Source organism: Camelus dromedarius, chromosome 5 (genome assembly GCF_036321535.1).
Source record: "Camelus dromedarius isolate mCamDro1 chromosome 5, mCamDro1.pat, whole genome shotgun sequence".
NCBI classification, from domain to species: Eukaryota; Metazoa; Chordata; class Mammalia; order Artiodactyla; family Camelidae; genus Camelus; species Camelus dromedarius.
Genome location: NC_087440.1, coordinates 21,724,248 through 21,741,537, shown reverse-complemented (window position 1 = coordinate 21,741,537; position 17,290 = coordinate 21,724,248). Strand labels below are relative to the sequence as shown.

Below are 17,290 nucleotides of genomic sequence, written 5' to 3'. Positions count from 1 at the left end.
AGAAGGTTTAATATTACAGCTGAATTTTTTATTCAGAGAGTTCTTTGCTGCCTGTCGCATTTAAATGCACTTAATAAGTGTTTTTACATAATTGCTTACAAAAATACCTGATTGGTAACAAAACTTTGAACTTTATGGACTAAATACAGGGTAGGAGTTTGTATTGTTTGACTTATACATCATTTTAGAGGTATTGGTTTCTGTGAGTTTTCTGAATGTTATTATTTTTATGAAGTCACCTAATTTGTGTGTTCTAAGTGTTTAAATTTGTTTTATCAATCTCTGATAGGTGTTACTTAGACTTCTTAGTTTTAGGAAACCAGTAAACTTAATTGCCTTAAGCCTGAGGCAGGTTTTGAAAAGAATCACCCTAAATTTTATCTATCTCTTGAAAATGAACTCTAAATCAGAGGAGAAACTCTTTCTTCACCTTTCTGGGTATTAGTGCTTTAGTAAAAGGACCTGAGTATCTAAAATAATATCTAGCTATAATAGGGAACAATAGCCAGCCTTTTTTGAAGTCTTGATTTTTGAAATATTATCCTTAGGCTAATGAATAATTTAAGTTTTGGAACCTTTTTTGGGGGGAGAGTGGGGCATCATGTGGCCAGTTCTATAAGAAGAGGTAAAATTCAGGTCATATGCTTTTGTTACTTGTCAATAGCTCTGATGAAAAGTAAAATTAGACTTTTAATTAAAATGAGGAGCACCAGTAAGTGGCTGAATTTGATTAATCAAAATTACTGACCCATTTAAACAGGAGTAGTGAAGTAGTAGCATTTTCCTTTTTTGTATAAAAGCTAATTGGAGACAATAGCTTTATATCTTGTAGATATTTTAACACACAACTTCACTTAGATGTTACAACCTAGGATTTCTTTATACTTTATTGAGATATAATTGACATAAAATTCACTGTTTTAAAGGGTATGTTTAAGTGGTTTTTAGTTTCTGAACATTTCCCTCACCCCCAAAAGAAACTCTATACCCATTAGCAATTGTCCCAGTTATCCCTCTCCCTGTTCACAGGCAATTGTTGAGCTACTTTCTGTATAGGTTTGCCTATTCTGGACATTTCATAAATGGAATCATACAGTACATGTATGTTTTTCATTGTAACTTTTATGGATTAACTATTTTAGTTTTAACTTTATTTTCTGAATAGGTCATATGTTCACAAGATACAAAATTTAGAAAGTGTCAGAGTATGTATTTTTCCAGCCACCCTCTTTTCCCTTGGTAAAGCCAGTACTACCAGTTTCTTTTCTTTCTTTACAGATAGTTTGTCTATATCAAGCAAATACATATTCTTTTTTTAGCCTTTTGAAATAACTTTCTAAAGAAGTGTGTGGCATAGTCTACAACTTTTTTGAACATTATGCCCTTAATATACCTTGTAGATAATTTTGTATGAGTCTATAAAGTTTATAGTTCTCTTTTCTAGCTGCAGAGTATTCCATTCTGTGGTTGTACCACTATTTATTTAACCAGCCTCTATTGGTGGACTTCTTTTCCTCCATTTTTTTACTGTTATGAATGGAAATGCTGGGAATAATCTTGTACATATCATTTATCATGGGTGTGTATGTGTGTATTTGCATGCACATATATAAGATAAACTCCTAGAAGAACTGCTGTCACATGGGATGTGTGCATTTGTACTTCTGATTTTAATGTTACCCTCTGAGATTCTGTCATCTTGTAACTCTGAACAACTTGTTAGATGAGAATGCTGATTGATGTATCCTCTTTCCAACACCTCTGCCAAACTTTGATTTTTGCATTGTGATAGGGTAAAAAATAGTATCTTAGGTTGGCTTTAATTTCTGTTCTGAGACTAAGTACATTTTCATAACCATTTGCTCTTCCTATCCTTTGCCTACTTTTCTATTAGAAAAACTGAATTTTTTTTGTCTTGTTGATTTCTATAAAAAGATCCCTTTTTATATTAGGGAAATGCATTCTTTATGATATTAAGTTGCAAATACCTTTTTCCGGTTAGTCATTTGTTTTTTAATTTTGCTTAGTTGGTTTTTGCCAGGTTAAAAAAATTTACATGATGTTGAAGCCATCAAAAATGTCTTACTGACTTTAGGATTTGTATCCTACTTATATCACAACACTTTTCTCGGGATTGCTTTAAGAATTAAAAAACATTACACTGAGACTTGGATGGTGATGAGGTGGGAGGATTTAAATGTTTGGCCCATCTGGAATTTTTTTCAGTGTAACATCTGAGGTAAGGAGCCAACTGTTTCTTTCCCAGTAAGTTCCAGTGATTTGTCATGGTTTCTTTAAGTGTATGTACCAAAATATTAAGATAGCATTTTACTTAAGTATGAACTCATGCCACTACCATAATAAAAGAGCTAACTGTACAATGGTAACATGGAAATTTGTTAACTTTTGCTCATCCTAGGAGAAGTTGCTATGTAATGGAATCCTCTAGCAAATTAATTCATAAAGTATTGGGATCCATTTTAAATGCATACAACCTTCCAATTTAATCTTCTTAAGTCTGTGTACTTTTATACTTTCATACAGTTTTTCTAAAATGAATATACACTTTTGCTTATTTTCATGTGGGATTATAGTATGTATGGTGAATTATTGGAGGACTGGGCTATGAGTAATTTAATTAGATTAAAATGAACTTTAAAAAGATATTCAAATATTCTAGAGGAAGGTAGAAGCAAAGTTTTAGAAGAATTTAGAAGTATGTTTTGGGAATAACATAACTATTCTTGTATTTTTGTTAACAGAATAAATGTTCACTTGATTAAAGGGTTTTGGGTTTTTTGTTTGTTTTTTAGGCTGGGAATGCCATTGTGACTATGTGGTAACTACAGTTATCGTACTACTGAGCTTCCCACTGGAATCATGGAGGAGAAACAGCAGATTATATTGGCTAATCAAGATGGAGGGACAGTGGCAGGAGCAGCACCTACCTTCTTTGTCATCCTAAAACAGCCAGGAAATGGCAAAACTGATCAGGGAATTTTGGTTACTAATCGGGATGCCTGTGCTTTGGCTAGCAGTGTGTCATCACCAGGAAAATCTAAAGGAAAGATTTGCCTTCCAGCTGATTGTACTGTAGGAGGAATTACTGTCACCTTGGATAACAATAGTATGTGGAATGAATTCTATCATCGAAGCACAGAGATGATTCTGACCAAGCAGGGAAGACGCATGTTTCCTTACTGTCGTTACTGGATAACAGGTTTAGATTCAAATATGAAGTACATCCTTGTCATGGATATATCTCCTGTGGATAACCATCGTTATAAATGGAATGGTCGCTGGTGGGAGCCCAGTGGGAAGGCTGAGCCCCATGTTTTGGGAAGGGTTTTTATTCATCCAGAGTCTCCTTCCACAGGTCATTATTGGATGCATCAACCAGTATCTTTCTATAAACTCAAACTTACCAACAATACACTGGACCAAGAAGGGCATATCATCTTGCACTCTATGCATCGCTACCTGCCGAGGCTTCATTTGGTACCTGCAGAAAAGGCTACTGATGTAATACAATTAAATGGCCCTGGTGTCCATACTTTTACCTTCCCACAGACTGAATTCTTTGCAGTAACAGCTTATCAGAACATTCAGATTACCCAGCTGAAAATAGATTACAATCCATTTGCTAAAGGCTTCCGGGATGATGGGCTGAATAGTAAGCCCCAGAGAGATGGAAAGCAAAAAAACAACTCTGACCAAGAAGGGAATAGTGTTCCTAGTTCTCCTGGTCAACGGATCCGTCTTACAGAAGGTGAGGGGTCAGAGATACAGCTAACCGATGCAGATACTTTATCAAGGGGTCATGAAACATCAAGCAAGGGTTTGGAGAAGCCTTCCCTTAATATAAAACAAGACTTTCTTGGTTTCATGGATATTGATACAGCACTTGGTGATGTTCCCCAGTTGAAGCAAGAGGTTTCTGAAAGGTAGGTAACAGTTTTTCTGTTCTTAGAGATAAAAGAAGGATTTTGAATTTTAACATATTGGTGGTGTGGACTGCTGCCTTTAGATACTGATAAATGTAAGCCAGTATAGAATATATCACAGTTGTTTTTATACTCTGTGAAGTGACAGTTCATTTTTCTGTAATGAATTGGGTCAATCCAGAATTGTGGGCAAATTTTAGATGATTTATCAGAATGGGGATCTTTCATTCCTTTACGTTTAGACTTTTGTTAATCATGCATGATTGTTCCTTGTTAACATATAGAGACAACTTTTAAAAAACTGAAGTACAGTATACATACACAACTGTTGATTGAGAAAGGGAAAAAAATGACCCCCAAACCATAACTGAAACAAAACTTATATCTTATTTATATGTAGTATTTAAGAATTTGCTGCCCTATGGACATCCTAATCCATAAATTGCCTGATTAAAAAACAAGCCTAAGTTAAAATAGCATGATACACTGTTGTGCTTTTTGTATTTGAACTTGTGTTTTTTATTTTTATTTTTATCAAAGACTTTTTAAAAGAGCATTTTAAGGTTTGCAGCAAAATTGAGAGGAAAGTATAGAGATTTCCCATACAGCCCCTGCCTCCACACATGCATAGCCACTCCCATTATCAACGTCTCCGACCAGAGTGGTGCATTTGTTAAAATTGATGAACCTACATTGACACGTCATAATCACCCAAAGCCTGTAATTTACATAAGGGTTCATTCTTGGTGAAGTATATTCTCTGGTTTTTGACAAATATATAATTCTTTGCCCTAAGAATCCTCTTTGCTCTGCCTGTTACCTGCTCTGCCCCTGATCTTTTTATTGTCTCCATAGATTTACCTTCTCCAGAAAGTCATACAGTTGGTTTTTTTTGGTTGTTTGTGGGTTTGTTTTTTGTTTTTACAGGGGAGAGATAATTGGGTTTATTTAATTTCTTTTTTTCTTTAATGGAGGTACTGGGGATTGAACCCAGGACCTCATACATGCTAAGTATGCGCTCTACCACTTGAGCTATTATACTCTCCCCCCACTGAATGTCATATAGTTGGAATCATACAATATGTAGCCTTTTCAGATTGGCTTCTTTTACTTACTAGTATGTATATAAGGTTTCTTTGTGTCTTTTCATGGCTTATTAGCACATTTTTTTTTTTTAGTGCTAAATAGTGTATTTCCTTGTATGGTTGTACCAGTTCATTTATTCATTCACCTACTGAAGGGCATCTTGGTTGCTTCCCAGTTTGGGCAGTTAATGAAGAAAGCTGCCATAAACATCTGTGTGCTAGTCTTCAGTTCATACAGGTAGATACCAGGAAACATGATAACTAGATCATATGGTAACAATATGTTTAGAGTTGTAAGATACTGCCAAATTCTTCCAAAGTGGCTGTACCATTTTGCATTCCCAGCAGCAGTGAATAAAAGATCTTGTTGCTCTACATCCTCTTCAGCGTTTCATACTGTCAGTTTTCTGGATTTTGGTGTGACTAATAGGTGTATAATAGTATCTCATTGTTTAAATTTGCATTTCCCTGATGACGTGATTTGGTGTATCTTTTTATATGCTTATTTGCCATCTGTGTATCTTCTTTGGTGTCTATTAAGGTCTTTGAGCTTTTTTCTAATCAGATTGTTACAGTGTTGTCTTAAAAGTTCCTTGTATATTTTGGATAATAGTCCTCTATCAAATGTATCTTTTGCAGATATTTTCTCCCAATCTGTGGCTTGTCTTCTCATTCTTTAGATGTTGTCTTTCACAAAGTAGAAGTTTGTTAATTTAATGAGGTTCAGCCCATTAGTGATTTCTTTCATGCATCATGCCTTTGGTGTTGGTCTGAAAAATCATTGCCATATATATTTGAGGTCATACAGTTTTTGTCTTATGTTATCTTTTAGCTTTCTTATAGTTCTGTGTTTTACATTTTGGTTTATCATCCATTTTTAATTAATTTATATGATGGTTGGAAGATCTGTATCTAGATTAATTTTTTTGCATGTGGATTTCTTGCTGTTTCAGCACTATTTGTTGAGAAGACTCTCTTTGTCTTTGCTCCATTGTCAAAGATCAGTTGACTTTATGTGAGTTTATTTTGGCTCTCTAGTCTGTTCTATTGAAGTATTTGTCTATTCTTTCACCAGTACCACACTGTTTTCCTTACTGTAACTTTATAAGTAAGTCATGAACTTGGGTAATGTTAGCCCTTTGACTTTCTTTGTCTCCTTCAATATTGTGCTGGTTATTGTGGATTTTTTTTCTCCACATAGACTTGAGAATCAGTTCATCAATATCCACAAAATAACTTGCTGGGGTTTTGATTGTGGTTGCATTGAATCTATGGATCAAGTTGGAAAGAACTGATGTCTTGATTGTATTGAGCCTTCCTATTCATGAATATGGACTGTCTCTGCATATATTTATTTCTTTACTTTTCTTCATCAGAGTATTGTCATTTTCCCTGTATGGGTCTTGTACCTATTAGATTTATACCAAAGCATTTCACTTTTTTGGGTGATAATATAAATGATAGTATTTATAACTTCAAATTTCAGTTGTTCATTGTTGGTATATTGGAAAGTGATTGAAATGTACTGTAACCTTGTATTCTGCAACCTTACTATAATCACTTAATTAGTTCCAGAAGTTTTTGTGGATTCTTTTGGATTTTCTACCTAGATGATAATGTCATTTGTGAACAAAGATAGTTTTAGTTTTTTCTCCCAAATCTATGTTCCCTTTCTTTCTTTTTTTTTCCTGTCTTATTGCATTAGCTAGAACTTCCAGTATGATGTTGAAAAGGAGTGATGAGAGGAGATATCCTTACCTTGTTTCTGATCTTAGTGGGAAGGCTTCTAGTTTCTCACCATGAAGTATGATGATGTTTGCTTTAGGTTTTTTGTAGATATTCTTAATCTAATTGAGGAAGTTCCCTTATATTCCTAGTTTACTGAGAGTTTTTATCATGAATGGATGTTGAATTTTGTCAAATGATTTTTGTGAATCTATTGATATGAGCATGTGATTTTTTTTTTCTTTTTGGTTTGTTGATGTGACAGATTACATTAATTGATTTTCGGAATGTTAAACTAGCTTTGCACACTTGTGATAAATCCCATGTGGTCATAGTGTACAATTCTTTTTATATTTTTTATTTGATTTGTTTTATTTTGTTGAGGATTTTTGCATTTATATTCTTGAGAAATGATGGTCTCTTGTCTGGTTTTGGTATTAGGGTAATGCTGGCCTCATAGAATGAGTCAGAGAGTATTCCCTCTGCTTTTATCTTCTGAAAGAGATTGTAGAGAATTGGTATAATTTCTTTCTTACATGTTTGGAAAAATTCACCAATGAATCCATCTGGGCCTATTTTCAGTTTTGGAATTCAATTCAATTTTTTTGTTTCAGTTTTTTTAAGTATAAGCCTGTTGTGATTATCTGTTTCTTCTGTGAATTTTAGAAGATGGTGTTTTTCAAGGAATGGCCCGTTTCATCTAGGTTATCAGATTGGCAGGCATAAAATTGTTTGTAGTATTCCTTCGTTACTTTTTGACGTCCATGGGCTCTGTAATGATGTCCCCTCTTTTATTTTATTTTATTCTTTTTGAGGGGGGAGGGAGGTAATTGAGTTTTTTTATTTTTGGAGAAGGTGCCAGGGATTGAACCAAGGACCTCATGCATACTGAGCATGTGCTCTACCATTGAGCTATACCCTGCTCCCCCCTTTTATTTCTGATAGTAATTTGTGTCTTCTCTCTCTTTTCTTTTTTCTTAGTGTGGGCTAGAGGCTTATTGATTGATTTTATCGTTCTTTTCAGAGATCAATTTAAAAATCAAGTTAAAAATAAGCTTTTGGTTTCATTAATTTTTCTCTTGATTTTGTTTTCAATTTCACTGATTTCTTCCCTAATTCTTATTTCTTTTCTGCTGTTCTTTGGATTTAACTTGCTGTCCTCTCTCCAGTTTTGTAAGGTGGAAAACTAGATTATTGATTTTAGATCTTACTTATTTTGTGATACATGCATTCAGTGCTCTATATCCTTCTAAGTACTGCTTTCTCGGCATCCCACAAATTTTGATAACTTGTATTTATATTTTCCCTTAGTTCAGAATATTTTAAAGTTTCTCTTGGAATTTCTTTTTTGGCCTATGTGTTATTTAGAAGTATGTTCTTTAATAACTTACTTTGGGATTTTCAGTACTTTTCTGTCAATGATTTCTAGTTTAATTGTAGTTTTTAAAATTTGTTAAGATGTGTTTTGGGGTCCAGAATGTAGTTTATCTTGGTGAAAGTTTAATGTGAGCTTGAGAAGAATGTGTATTCTGCTGTTGTTGGATGAAGTAGTCTATACATGTCAGTTATATTCAGTCAATTGATGGTGTTATTGAATTCAGCTATCTCTTTACTGATTTTCTGCTTGCTGGATCTGTCCATTTCTGATAGAGGGTGTTTCAGTCTCTATGATAGTAGATTCATCTGTTTCTCCTTGTGTTTCTTTTAATTTTTCTCCCATAGTTTGATAGTGTTTGGGGCCACATACATGTTAAGGATTGTTATGTTTACTTGAAGGATTGACCCTTTATCATTATGTAATGCCCTTTTTTATTCCTGATAAACTTCCTTACTTTGAAGTCTGCTCTGTCTGAAATTAAAAAGGCTACTCCTCCAGAAAGAGAAAGAAAAATACCATATGATATCACTCATATGTGGAATCTAAAAAAAAAAAAAAGACAAATGAACTTAAATATAAAACAGAAACAGACTCACATAGAATACAGACTTGTGGTTGCCAGTGCAGAGTGGGGTGGAAAGGGACAGACTGGGAGTTCGAGATCTGTAGATGCTGACAGGAGTATATAGAGTAGATAAACAAGTTTATACTGTATAGCACAGGGAAATATATTCAAGATCTTGTAGTTCATGGTGAAGAAAATATGCAAATGAGTATATGTATATTCATGTATGACTGAAAAATTGTGCTGTACACCAGAAATTGACAAGCATTGTAAACTGGCTATAACTCAAAAAAAAAATTAGAAAAGTTAAAAAAAAAAAGGCTACTCCTGTTTCTTTTGATTAGTGTTAGCATGTTTTTTTCTCCATTTACTTCTAATCTTCATGTGTCTTTATTTTTAACGTGGACTTTGTAGACAATATATACAGTATATACTTGGGTCTTTTTTCTTTTTTTGGTGGGGGAGGGGGAAGGTTTATTTATTTATTTATTTTAATGGAGATACTGGGGATTGAACCCAGGACCTTGTGCATGCTAAGTGTGTGCTCTACCACGGAGGTGTACTCTCTCTACTGGGTCTTGTTTTATTTGATCCATTCTGATAATCTTTGTCTCTTATTTGGTGCATTTAAACTATTGACATTCAAAGCGATCAAAGTGATTACAGAAATAATTGGGTTGATATCTACCATATTTATTATCGTTTTTCTTTTGCCCTTGTTCTTTGTTCCTATTTTTGTTTTCCACTCTTTCTGCTTGTTAAGGTCTTAGTTGAGCATTCTATAGGATTTGGTTTTCTCTTAGCTTGTCAGTTATCCTTTTTTTTTTTTTTTTTTACTCTTTTTAGTGGTTGCTCTTCAGTTTGAATATGTATTTATAACTTACTTAAGTCCACTTTCAAATAATACTGCACTGCTTCATAGGTAGTGTGTAATTCCTCCTGTTCCTTGTATCGTTGCTCTCATTCATTTCACTTATATATAAGCATGTATATGTTTTTTTTATATATATATACACACACACACACACTCTCTCTCTCTCTCTCTCATACATATACGTACTCATATATGTTGTTGCTATTATTATTTTGAACAAACTGTTACCTGTTAGGTCAATTAAGAACCAAAAAAAAAAAAACCCCGAAAGTTTTTATTTTACCTTCATTTATGTTTTTCTCCCTTTTTTCTTTATGGAAATCCAGTTATCTCTCCTGTGTTACTTTCCTTGTGTCTAAAGAACTCCTTTTTATTTCTTGCATGTTAGATCTACTGGCAGCCAATTCTCTTAATGTTTGTTTGAGAAAGTCTTTATTTCTGTTTTACTTTTGAAGGCTAATATTGCAAGGTACAGAATTCTAGGTTGGTGTTTTACTCTCTGAGTGCTTACAGTATTTCACTCTCTTCCTGATTCTTTGGTTTCTGAGGAGAAGTTGGTTATTATTCTTACCTTTATTCCTCTATAGGTAAGATGTTTTTTTCCCTCTGGCTGCTTTCAGTATATTTCCTTTATCTTTGATTTTCTGTAGTTTAAAAATGATATAATTACATGTAGCTTTTTTTTTTTTTTTTAAACATTTATCCTGCTTAGTGTTCTGTGAGTTTCTGGTTTTGTGGTATTTGGGGAAATTCTGTCATCATTGTTTCAAATATTTCTTCTTTTTCTTTCTTCTTCTGGTACTTCTACTATGTGTATGTTACACCTTTTATAGTTGTCCCACAGTATTTGGGGTTTCTGTTCTTCTCAGTCTTTGTTTTCTTTCCTTTTCAGTTTTGGAGGTTTCTGTTAATATTTCCTCAGCTACTAATTAGTGTCCAGTCTGTCATTTCCCATCAAAGCCATTCTTCATTTCTTTTACCATGTTTTTTATCTTTAGCATCTCTTTTTGGTTCTTTCTTAGGATTTTCATTTCTCTGCTTACATTGCATATCTGTCCTTTATCCATTAAAACCCTTAGCATGTTAATCATGGTTTTAAATTCCCAATCAGTAATTGCAACATCCCAATATGGTAATTTTGATTCTTATTTTGAGTCTTCAGATTGTGGCTTTTTTTTTTTTTTTTTTTGCCTTTTAGTATGCTTGTTAATTTTTTCTTGGTAGCTGTACATGATGTACTAGGTAAAAGTAAGTGCTGTAAATAGGCCTTTAATAATACAGTGATAAGGTATGGATATGAGGAAAGAGCAAGTGTTCTTTAGTCCTGTGGTTAGGTCTCAGTGTTTTAGTGAGCCTGTGCCTCTGGACTGTGAACTTCACAAGTGCTGCTTATATCCCTCCTCCCCTCTTAAGTTGAATAGGATTGACTAGAATAGGTTGGAGCTGATTATTTCCCTTTCTCCAGGTCAGTTAGGCTCTGATAAAACCCCAGCAGGTTAGGCTCTGGTTAACTAGTTTCTCCAGAGGTCAGTATTTGCTGTTAAAAAGCATCAGACTTCCCCCGCCCTTCAGATTTTTCTCCTTTGGGGATATTTACTGTGAGAACCTGGTCTAGTTCCTGGAGGAAAACTCAGAGAAATGTGGGAGCCCCCCAAAGACTGGTACCCTTGGAGTTTTTAACTCAGACTTGTCTACACTGATCCTCCAGCAATTTGTCAGTTACAGTTCAGATTTTTCTACCCTGATACTGGTTTGAAAGGTGGTTTCCATTGTCAGTCACTGTTCCAGTGAAGCCTTGATTACCTGTACTCACCTGTCTGTTTCAGCAGTTTGCACTGTGTCTTCACTGTCTCATGAATCCAAAAGAGTTGATTTCTTAGTCGAATTCTTACTTGTTAAGACATAGTGGCTCTCTCTAAGCTGTTTGTATATGCAACTGGAAACTTGCCTTAGTTTGAACGTTAAAACTCAAGTTGGGCAGAAGTACATCCCTGCCCAGGACTTTTCTTTTACCCTCCTTTTATCACTTAATTCATAGCCCATTAACAACTACTAACTGTTCTTTGAGTTCGGAGTCCCCACATTCATGAGTTCCCCTTGACTTGGTCTATTGCCAAGTTAGTACTTTGCTATTTTCTAAGAGTTGTTGACAGGTGGAGTGAATGTTGCTTAAGCAGTATAGGGTTTTCTATTTTTCTATCAAGAAGGAAAGATGTTTTCAGTTTATGCTTTTCACTGTTTTTTTTTTTTTTTTTGTAGTTGCAGCTAGCGGATGCCATCTATAATACTTGGTTGTCCAACCATAGTCTAATCATCTTGATTACCCAACACAATTTAAAAAATGTAAACACTTTATCACCAATATTTTTACCTTCAATATCCAGAAGCAGTTTAATATATCCTTGGATGATGGAGAATTTACTTTTAAAAGTAATTTGGAGGCCAGGGTGAGAAGGAGTTTGTTAGTGAGAAGGTCATTTATTTCTTTGTTACAGACAGTAGTTTTTGGTGTTATATGTGGTGTTATAAGCTTATGATCTTAATGTGACCAGAAAATGGTTTAGAGTTATGAATGAGTGTCTCTGTCACTGGAGGGAAAAAAATAACTTGAAGTGCATGCTCCAAGAAATAGCATTATCTTCATGTCTGAAAGTGGTATTTAGCTATATGCAAACCTTGCCTCCAAGTGCTTGATTTGAGAGCTGAGATTATTTTGAGGCAGGCGTTGGCCAAATCTGGCCTACAGCCTCTTTGTATATATGAATATGTGACAGAGACTGTAAGAGACTTGTAAAGCCTAAAATATTTACTGTCTGCCTCTTTATAGAAAATGTTTGCCACCCTGTGATTTACTGATTTAAGTCTTTAAAAAAATTACATACATTTTTTGAATTTCTTGTTTCCTATTTTCTTAGTCTACTGAAATAATTGCTCTGTCATTCTATTTTAATTAAGAATAAATTCTTTACTTGTAAATTTGCTGATCATTATTCAGCCTTAATTTATTACGTTTGCTATTGTTTGACCATCTCCTGCTTTAAGCTCTTTTTTTCTTTCTTGATCTATACCAGACCATTCACCGGGTTTTCCCAACTCTTGATTTTTCCCTTTTTTTCAGCCATCTTTATGGGTTCTTAATATATTCAGTCAATTATTAAATGATGGTATTTCCCAGCATTATGTTCTTACAGTCTATCCATGATTTTGTCCTTTGCTCCCATGTAATATTGATTGTTTTGAGAGCTAGTAGTACTTCAGCTTAGATTTGACTGATTTCTTAGCTCTAGACCTCTAGATCATCCTGGCTCCAGGAATTCTACCTATAGTGTTCATTGTTACTGCCAACTCCAATTGAATTTTTCACCTTAAAACCTGCTCTTTTGTATCAAGTGTCATGGTTATTCACATTGGAAATGTCTACATTATTTTTGCTTCCCTCTGCAAATCCATTATGTCATTCTCCTATTGATTGACATTTGGATTGTTTCAAGTTTTTAACCATTAGTAATAAAGCTGCTAAGAATATTCTTATACATGACTTTTGGTGGACATGTACTAATTTATTTTTTGTTATAGATCTAGGAGTGGAATTACTGGATCATAGAGTCATTGTACTTTTAGTTTTAGTAGATATTGCCAGAATTTTTCAAAATGATCGTAGCAGTTTACACTTGTACCAACAATGTATGGGAATTTCTTTGATTTCCACAGTTTTGTCAACATACGCTGTTTTCTGTTTTTAGCTATTCTGGTCTTACTAATCTTTTGAGGCAGCTGATTCCATTATTGGATGACTGACTGCTTATTTCCTGTAAGTTGAAATTTGTATATTTGCCCTCCTTTTTTGTAAGTTTGCCCCCACTTCTTGATAAAAAGATAATCGTGGTTGTAGAGGGCAGAATTAACCCATATCTTTTATATGACTCTTTTTTAATGTTTAGAAAAATTACTTTTATCCCTTTAAGAGTTCTGTTGTTCTTTAACAGGTATTAACCAAATAAGGCTGAATACCTTCTGGTTTCAGGCATTTTTCTAGGTCCCAGCCAAAATAAATTCCTGCCTGATGGATCTTATATTCTACATAATTACAACCAGAGCATTCACAGATCCTTCAGCTTTTCCATCTGTGGGAGAGTTTTGAGATGTTTTCCCATTCGATTGGTTAACTGAGCACTACCATGGGTGTACCTGGAGTTATTGGCACATGTGTTTTTCTTCCAAGAAAGCACATCATAAGGCAGGTGAGCAAGAATGACATTATTATAAAAGAACCACTCTGGTTTAACAGGGAAAAAAAGAAAATACTGAATCACAAATACCAAAATTTGCCATACATGAGAATAGTTTTGCAAAAGTAGTGCTCTAAAGTCTAGAACCCTGCTTTTCTTTCCTCCCCTCAACAGTGTACAGTCATTTTTGTAGGGCTTTTTGTTAGAATCCATAAAAATGGAGGTGATCAGTCTTCTAGATGGACCTTGAGATTTTTTTACTTGTTGAGCCACTACAAATAATGCTTTCAGTAAAATTCCTATGTACATATTCTTATACACTTTTGCAAATATAAGGTTCAGTTCTTACGAATGAAATTGCTTGGATCAAAGGGTATACAGATTTTAAATTTTGGTTAATTGTTAAATTATATTTCAGAAGTTTATAACCATTTATATCTTCACCTATAGTATATGAGCACACTGATTTTTGTACTGTCTTTACTACCACCATTTTAGTCCAAAACACCATCCTACTACAGAGCATGTAACTGGTTCCCTCAGCTGCTGCTTTTCCCCCCTGCAATCCATGCTCTACTAAGTTTTTTGTTTGAAAAATGTGAATCATATTATGTCACTCCACTCTTAAAACCCTTCCAAGGCTTTCTATTGTACTTAAAGACTTCTTGCCTCTTTCTCTCATCTTGTCTTGTACATACTTTTCCTAGTGTGCTACGATTCAGCTATGTGAGTGTATTCCCACCTAAGTTAGACCTTTTTCTCTCCATATTCCCTCTGTCTTTAATGCCTTTAGTACTTTTCTCTGTTATAATATTGTTGGTACACACTCAGCGTTGAAATCTAGTCTCATATCTATCTTATTTAACCTATTATACCATTTGTAGTTTGTCTGTTTTGGTCCTTTGGGGTCTTCATAGCGTTTATCACCATCATCTTATTTGTTGGCTAGTGTGTACTCATTTTTGCGTGAGCTTATAAGCTTCCTAAGAGTAAAGATCTTGTTTTACTTGGTACTGATTCCTCAGTCCTAGAATGATAGCGGGCAAGTACCTTATAAATATTTGAACCTGCTTACTTTCTCAAAAACCTGAATAGTGTTGATGAAGTGAAACTTTTGGAGTATTAGAAATACCATTTATAAACACTCATTTGGTTTTTCATTACCTTGAGTAGTTGATAGTAAGTTTTTTTTTTTTAATTGAAGTATAGTTGATTTACAGTGTTGTATTAGTGTCTGGTATATAGCATAGTGATTCAGTTATACATAAATATTCTTTTTCATTATAGATTATTACAAGGTACTGAATATAGTTTCCTGTGCTATTCAGTAGGACCTTGTTGTTTATCTATTTTATATATAGTAGTTAGTATCTGCAAATCCCAAACTCCTAATTTATCCCTTCCCCACTCTCCTGTTTGTTAAACATAAGTTTGTTTTTTATGTCTGTGAGACTGTTTCTGTTTTGTAAATAAGCTCATTTGCATCTTTTTTTTTTGGATTCCACATATAAGTGATAAAAATATTTTTCTTTCACTTACTTCACTTAGTATGATAATTTCTGAGTCCATCCATGTTGATGCATATGGCATTATTTCATTCTTTTTTAATGATAGTAAATTTTTAACCTGTTATTAATTTGATATATTTTTGTCTAAGGCTGTTAAATGTTTCAGCATAGGTTGAGAGGATAGAGTATTTTACCCTTTGGAAATTAAACTTTCTTATTAGTGAAGGATGGTGTTTTTACATTGTACTCTTTCCAGGATCTTTAGTTTCTTTCTACTTCATACCCTTTTTTTTTCTTTTTAAAAATGTGAGAAACAAAAGTTTTTAATTGTCTATTTCTATTATCATTTACTTTTGTTCTTTTGTTACCAGCTTTCTTGAACAATTGTCTCCACCACTGCTTACATTTTCTCACTTTTTTTCTTTCTTCATATCCCCTGTTGTCTACTTTTCCTAGACATACTAATGTACTTATTTTCTCAAAGGTCACGTGGGATCCACTTAACAGATTGATCAGATTGATCCACTTGACAGATTTTATTTTGACAAATAAGATACTTCATTTCTCTTTAGATATTACTATCCTGATTTTTTGTTCTTGTTCCTTAGAACATTATCTTTTCAGTCCTCATGTTGGGTTTTTAAAAAAGTTATTCTAAATTTTATTCTGTCTACACTGTCATTTGCACTGCACCCTTATGACTAGGTATCATTGTACAGTGATGACTTCCAAAAGGGCTCCATTTTTAGATGTTTTATTCAGCTCCATTATTTAGTTACAGTAGACTATTACAGTTTCTTTTGAGGCTCAAATTGTGGGAGTCATCTTTGATGATTCTGGGGGTTTTTTGCCTTTTTTTTGTATATATATATATTTATTGAAGTATAGTCAATTTACAATGTGTCAATTTCTGGTGTACAGCATAATGCTTTAGTCATACATGAACATACATATATTCATTTTCATTTTCATATTCTTTTTCACCATAAGTTACTACAAGATACTGAATGTAATTCCGTGAACTATAAACTTGTTTATTGGATTTGGTGAATCCTCCTGTATTTTGAAGCAAGAGACACTGTCAGAGTTCAGTAGGTGTTCTGTGTGATTCAGTGGGCTTGTAGATGTAATTCTTGGTGTTTATTAGTCAAAGAGGGTGAGCTGTGAGTCTCTACTCTGCTACCTTGGCACCTTCTTGTTTTTTTGCTTTTATTCTTATTCTACTCTGCTATCTAATCTTACTGGTTCCACTTCTGTGGCATATGAGATTTACACCCTTCTTATTACTTCTTACAATCATTACTCCTAAATTATCTGCTGTTATTTTCCTTACACTCTCTCCTGCATAATACCAACAAATTTATCTTTTTAATACTTTTTTCTATTTATTTCTTTTTCATTTTTTCAGTTTATTAGGTAGAATTGTTACAGTTTGACTGCACATATACAGTATATTGCATGTAAATACATATACACAATATACTACTCTTTTTTAAAATTTACATATATGTACTGTTTATTGTTTCTAAGAATGTTTAGAGCTTTAGCTTTTTAAACTTACGTAGTTATCAAAGGAATAAAGCCATCCAAAAATAAGAGTTAATTCAAAAAGATACATATACCCTGCTATTAATAGCAACATTATTTATAATTGCCGAAATATAGAAGCATCCTAAATGCACATCAATAGATGAATGGATAAAGAAGATGTAGCATATGTATGTAACAGAATACAACTCACCTGTAAGAAAGAAGGGTATTTTGCCATTTGCGGCCCCTCATTCACTTTTCTTTTTTCTTTTCTTTTTTTTTTTTAACTTCAAAAATGAGAATTTTACAACTGGCATAAACATTTTATTACATCAAAAACAACAAAATACCTAGAAATAAATTTAACCAAAGAAGTTACCTGTACTCTGAAAACTGTAAAACATTTATGAAGGAAATTGAAGATGATACAAAGAAATGGAAGGATACCTTGT

At 33.7% G+C, this 17,290-nt stretch overlaps 1 protein-coding gene across 30 annotated transcripts in view; it reads left to right on the top strand.

Annotated features, from left to right (window-relative positions):
- Positions 1-17,290, top strand: part of MGA (MAX dimerization protein MGA) — a 151,086-nt gene that overhangs the window by 64,453 nt on the left and 69,343 nt on the right. For all 30 annotated transcript variants that reach the window (XM_031453264.2, XM_031453260.2, XM_031453261.2 and 27 more), the window contains exon 2: positions 2,814-3,944. In XM_031453264.2, the coding sequence (XP_031309124.2) occupies positions 2,881-3,944 (1,064 nt within the window). In that variant the 5' untranslated portion in view covers positions 2,814-2,880. The remainder of the gene's footprint in view (positions 1-2,813; positions 3,945-17,290) is intronic.